The sequence below is a fragment of the Zalophus californianus genome, chromosome 15, assembly GCF_009762305.2.
Source record: "Zalophus californianus isolate mZalCal1 chromosome 15, mZalCal1.pri.v2, whole genome shotgun sequence".
Taxonomy (NCBI): domain Eukaryota; kingdom Metazoa; phylum Chordata; class Mammalia; order Carnivora; family Otariidae; genus Zalophus; species Zalophus californianus.
The window spans coordinates 64,021,316-64,027,315 of NC_045609.1; the positions used below are offsets into that span (position 1 = coordinate 64,021,316).

Consider the following 6,000-nt stretch of genomic DNA (forward strand, 5'->3'; position numbering starts at 1 on the left):
GCCGTGAACTCTGGCTACAGCTCTGAAGTACACAAACTTGTGGGATCAGGAGAGTTTGACTGCCTCCAGCACCTAATAAATACTACAGCTGATCCCACCGCTCATGAGTAATATGTACTTTTATGATTAGAAGAAATCTAAGTCGTTAGGTTGCATTTCTATTTAGATAAGAGGAAAGTAAGGGCCAGCATGAATTTTTAATTATACATATTTAGAGAGCCTGCGGTCTGCTGCCTCACATAGAATCTATTCATGTAAGGTCCTTGTAAATTATGTTAAGCTGGTTTAGACCAGTAGGAGTCACAAGGACACCTCTCTTAATGTATGAAAAGCAACCATTAAAGAAACAAAAACTGAATGTAAAGGAGTGGTAGGAACCACCCATGTTTCCTATTTTGGGATCTTTCCTTCGGAATTAGCTATAAGCAAACCTCATTAAATGCCCCCATACTCTACCTCATTGGGGTTGGAGTGGTGGAAGGGAGTATAGAAGCTTGAAAACACCACTGCTTGGTTGTAGGACAACAGAGAGATTCTCCTTTAGAAATGCGCAGAATGTTCTGGATTGGGGTGGGTGTCAGATACCTTAAGTTTTAATAATATCGTTGCCAGTGATCAGCTTCAAGAAATGTCTGGATTTTAATCTGGGTAAGAGAGGTCACTTCTAGAGATAATATTCTGATGTAAAATTGTGGTCTTTTTGTTTGAGAATCTAATACATGAAAGAAAGAACACAAGTTTTGAGGTCATCTACTCATTCACTCAACAAATACTTACTGAATATCAACCATATGCCAAGCACTGTGCGAAATTGCATGTACAGCAGAGAAGACAGAGACTATAGATCCAGCACACATGGGAAACAAAGTCAGCACACTTGCTTCTTACATCACCCTAAACCCAACACCCTATTCATTTATTTCATAAACACTGTCCCATAAGTCTGTATTTTTCACAGGAGAGGTGGGGTAGTCAGGAGAATTCTCTCAGAACCAAGTTCTGAAGGACCAAAAGGACACCATCATTAGAAGAGTAGAAGGAAGAGTGTTCTAGAGGGAACAGCTGGTTTCAAGTCTCCAAGGTGGGGATGAGTTTGATGTACTAAGTTCTTGCAGCTCAAAGTTTGGGGCTCAGACCAGCAGCCTCAGTGTCACCTGGGAGCTTGGTAGAAATGCAGTATTTCACCCCATCCTGTCCAGACCTGTCGAGTCACAAATGCACGTTAGCAAGAACCCGGGTGAGAAATAAGCACATTAAAGTCTGGGAAGCACTCGGTGAGAGGAATTCACAGGAGGCTACAGGCCTGGAACCCGGTGGATCAGGGGTATGGAGAGGGGTCAGAAGATGAATCCTCTAAGAAAATTCTAATCTCAACCAGCCGCTCCTCCAACCTTAAGTCTTTCTGCCTTGTTTCCAAACCTACAACTTTTGTGTCTTTGAAGGAGATTATTTAGCTTCTCTTAATCCTTGCCTTAATCCTTTCTACAATCCTACAAGGAAGCTATTGTTACTCCCATGGAGCAGATGAGGAAACTGACTGTCCAAGTATTTAGGATCTTTGGCCCACAAGTGGTGTTCTGAAGATAGGAGCAATGGCTAGAAGCCTTTTTTTCTGGGCTCTTCATAAAGGAAACCAATGTGAATTGATTAACTTGATGCAACCTTGGAAAAAGATGTCTTTTCACTGTGATATAATCTTGTGCATCTCAAAGTCCAGCTCCTTATAAAACTTAGTGAGGGATAGGTATTTTAAGGGTTTTAGTGCATACCTGCTTAGCAGCATTGCCCTTCTGTTGACACCCATTTGGTTTACCCCAGAAGAAGGTGCATTCTTCAGGGAGTTCTGTGGTTTACATTTCCCCTGGGCATCTGGTCTTTGGCCTTGTGTTTCTTGGCCTCATGGCTACAATGTCTGGGTGACCAGCCCCTCTCCCAGACATTTGGCCTGTCCTATAAATAGCTTCTTTCTCCCCCTTATGGCCCAGAATCTCCCAATGGCCCAAGTTTGGCATACCCTGTGATCATAATCTGATTTTTGTAGGAAAATCCCCTGGATTAACATCTATGCTCAAGTCCAACACGACAAGGAGCAGGAGATGATTGGGTCAGTGAGCCAAAGTGAAAACGCCCCCAAAATCACACTCAGTGACTTCACCGAGCCCGAGGAACTGCTGGACAAAGAGCTGGACACCCGGGTCATAGGTATGTGTGCTGGTACAACAAGCTCCTGTGTCCCCCATCCTCCAAACGTGAGGGCAGTCAGCCCACGTGGCCTGTCCTTCAACTCATGTCAAACTGGAGGTGGGTGGGAAACGGCTGGCTACAGAGACATAATCGTGTTTTTTAAAATTTGTCTGCCACCTTTGGCCACATGAAAGTGGCAGATTTTTTTTTTTTCCTTAAAAGTAGACCAAGATCGAAAGTGCTGGAGTCAGAGTGGGGGAGGGATGAGGCCAACTCTCCATCACTGTTGGGATTTTTCCTTTCTTCTATGAAGCAAAAGCAGTAGATGTCCTAATTCATAACCACATACAAGAGGGCTCTAGCATATTCCTCATCTGTGAAATGGGAATAATAGTACCTACCTTCTAAAATTGTGGTGATAATGAAATGAGAGTATGTCATTAGCCCAGTGCCTGCCACAGAGGATGTGTTCACTGCATATTGGCTCTTAGTGTTGTCATGAGTGGTGTGTAAGGTGACAAGTCATTGCTCCCCCCTCGTGTGCTGGTGTGGGAAGTGTACACTTTAAACATAGGTGACAGAAGCCAATGAGCTGGTAGTATAGGCTAGCCAGGTGTCCCATTTAATAAATACCTATCAAGCACCCATTCAAGATGGCTTGGTATGTAGCAGTAAATAAAATAGACAAGATTCCTGCCCTTGTGAAATTGACATCCTCTTTCTGTCTGTCTGTCTGTCTTCTCTCCCCTGCAGGAGGCATTGCCGCCATTGCAAACAGCGAAAGCACAAAGGAGATCCCCAACTGCACTAGCGTTTAACACCAACCAGCCACGTGGTCAGCCATCTTTCTGACTTTATTTTTGATGATTACTATGACTATTATTATGGAAAAAATGAAAATGTCTTTTTTACCTTTTGTTTACCAAGGGCCCCTTCATAAATAGCAGGCAGATGCTTAGCTTTGGGAGACAAAAGGCATTCTTAGCTGGTTAAAATGAGACAAAAAGAATAAATGGCTGTATTTGTGCTAAGGGCAAAGGAGGCATCTTCCGCTGGCCTTCTTGCTTTCTTCTGCCACTGACCATGTGAGGACTCTCTTTTTCCTTGTGGTCTCTTCTTTTTTTTTTTTTCCTTTTTTTAAGTTGGGTTAGCTTCTCATTAACCTCCCATGCCCCCCTTCCCGGCCCCCCAACATCACCCACACCCTACCCCCAGCACACACACTCTAAGACATAGACCGTTTCTCAGTTAGATTTGCAGGAGATGGGTTGGTGGGGAGTGAAAGTAGGTGCAGAAAGCGTGCACACCTTTACGAGAAAGAGGCCCTCGCCTCATGCATGTCAATAGCGAGGCTACAGATGGCTTACTGTATATAATTACAATGTAAATAGCTTTTTATTTCCTAAGAAATAATTTAATGTTTAGTAAAAAAGAAAACAGAAAAAAAGAAAGATGCGTGTGTTGGCTTATGCACTCACCCTCAGAGCTGACCAACCCCCAGGCCTGCTAGATGTGTTGGGTTCTGGACGCTCTCCAGTTGTCTGTCACACTTAACTCTTGCATCTCTGTGTCCCATGCCATAGCTGGTTTCTACTTATGTATATAAAGGGGTGCAGGGTGGGCTTCTTTGGGCCGAGTTGTTAAGGAAGGAGTAGACTGACATCCTAGAACATGGGGGGCTTTCTGTGCCATCGGTGACCTGGAAGAAGTTGCAAGACGAAGCCCACCAGAGACTTCAAACTGAGACGCAGGTGGGGCAACAGGGCTTCCCCTCCAAAAGGAAAGCATGGAGGATGTTTATCAGGCTGAGAAGATGGGTTTTCTCTAAAGAAGCTCGGCTGTGGATCAGAAAGGGACCGTTTTTCTGCTTTCTGGCTGGATTCCTTCCTCGGCACAGGAGGAGTGAGAGCGCGTGGGAGGGATGGGGCATTTGTGGCATCACGAGTCTGTGTAAGCCCTTGCAGGCCAAAGAGGGGGCTAGCCTTTCATGATATTAGTCCAAGATGATTTTAGCAAAGCTGTGCTATTTGCTTGTCAGATGTACTCAACTTCCTTAAAGTCAAATGTCTGCCTTCAGTTTCCTTAAGATAGTTCTTGCCTCTGGGTGAGCGGCTTTCCAAGCCAGCTTTCTCGTTCCCAGCCCCCTGGCCCCTCCACCCATTCGCACACACTTCTGTTCCATAGGGTCACTTTAAGCCATGACGTAAGCATTCTTTTCTTTTCAGGTGCAGCCTGAGTACACTTGTTTTACAAAATGATACACTGTATATATATATGGGAGGAAAGGCCAGATTTTGTACCTGTTAATTTTTGTGAGCTATCGTTTGCCTTCTTGTCTGTGAGACCCTGAGAGAATGCGACCTAGAGAAGGCTGACTGGCTACAGCGCAGATCAGGAAAAGGAGTGCTTCTAGAGATCCTGCTTTTTTGTTTCAAGGGTTAAATGGGGCAGACAATTGCAATACTTGTACTAAATACTGGAATACAAATGCATGAGTCATGTCTATATATACAGTATATGTACATATACTGTTCTTGATTTTATTGTCCCATTTGAATATTTCTACTGTAAAAAAAAAGACAGTGGTTTTGAAATTGTTGAAAATAAATGTATTTTTGTACATCAAAGCTATATACCTGGCTGAGATTTTTCTCTTTGGGCTGGTTTCTTCACCTATTGCTGTCGGTCGGCTATCGCTGCAATAAGGCTACATGGCCAAAACCAAAACAGAACAAATAGCTTATAACCCAGATATATATGTTTTACTCATGAATCTCCAGGTTGGTTGCGGTTTGCCTGAACTCCATTGAACTGACCAGGCTCTCCTGAACTAGTTGGGATGCTGGCTTCAGTTGGGGATCCAGGCTTGCTTCATGAGTTGTTATCTTCTGGGACCAGATGCCACCCAGGGCATGGTCTTTCATGGTGGATTACAGAATTCCAAGTGAGGCCAGCAGAATACTCTTTGCCTGTAAGGCCTTGGCTCAAAATGGTCATCCTGTTTACCATTGTCTCCATTCTGTTGACTAAAGGAAACCACATGGCCACACCCAGCATCAGTGGGACAGGGAAATAGGCTCCACCTCCTCTGGTGTAAGGTACCACAGAGTTACATGACAACAGTATGACAACAGGATTCTGGTCTAGGGGAGGGCATGATATGTTGGGAACGGTAGTAACGATAGTTCAGTCTACTCTACTTATTCATTTTCTGTGGTCCTGGGGGGAGCTTTCATTAGATGGCCCATATTCAAGTTTCCTACCCCAATATTTGTGGTCAGGAACTTCTGAGTGGAAGGTTTGGCAACCACAAGATCTTTGAGTGGCATCAGATCCCACTGAGTGGTAGATAGAACTGCAACGTGGGCCTTGAAGACTTTAGCAGAGAAAATGAAAAGAGGAGAGGGAACCAAGAAGACGTATATTTTTTTTTCACTATTATTATTGTTAACCTTTTTAATGCTGTTTGATGCATCAAACCAGCAAAAGATCTTCTCTTGCCTACTGCTGAGTAAGGAATTTGGAAGAATGAGTGAGTAGGTCTTCTCCACATTAGATAATAAGGGAACGTGAACTAAGTACTTAGAATAAGGGCTGTAAGTTAGATGTTTTAATCTTTTTAGTGTTCAAACTATGTAATAAATTACCGTGGATCCCAGAAACCCAAGAAACCAGAGAACTTTGGTCATTAATTTACTCCTATATTTTGGATGCTAGCTGACCATTCCAGAATCATATTTTCTGAACTCAAATGATTAAGATGTAGGATGAAACAAAGGTTTTCTTTTGATTTGTGAATGTATTTAAAAATTATGT

At 43.4% G+C, this 6,000-nt stretch overlaps 1 protein-coding gene across 2 annotated transcripts in view; it reads left to right on the plus strand.

The window, feature by feature from the left end:
* Nucleotides 1–4,796, plus strand: part of SORCS3 (sortilin related VPS10 domain containing receptor 3) — a 633,396-nt gene extending 628,600 nt beyond the window's left edge. The window contains exons 26-27 of one of the 2 annotated variants that reach the window (XM_027597074.2): nucleotides 2,042–2,202; nucleotides 2,938–4,796. In XM_027597074.2, the coding sequence (XP_027452875.1) occupies nucleotides 2,042–2,202; nucleotides 2,938–3,002 (226 nt within the window). In that variant the 3' untranslated portion in view covers nucleotides 3,003–4,796. The remainder of the gene's footprint in view (nucleotides 1–2,041; nucleotides 2,203–2,937) is intronic. The other variant, XM_035724341.1, reaches the window with a different exon arrangement.
* Nucleotides 4,797–6,000: the final 1,204 nt, after the last annotated feature.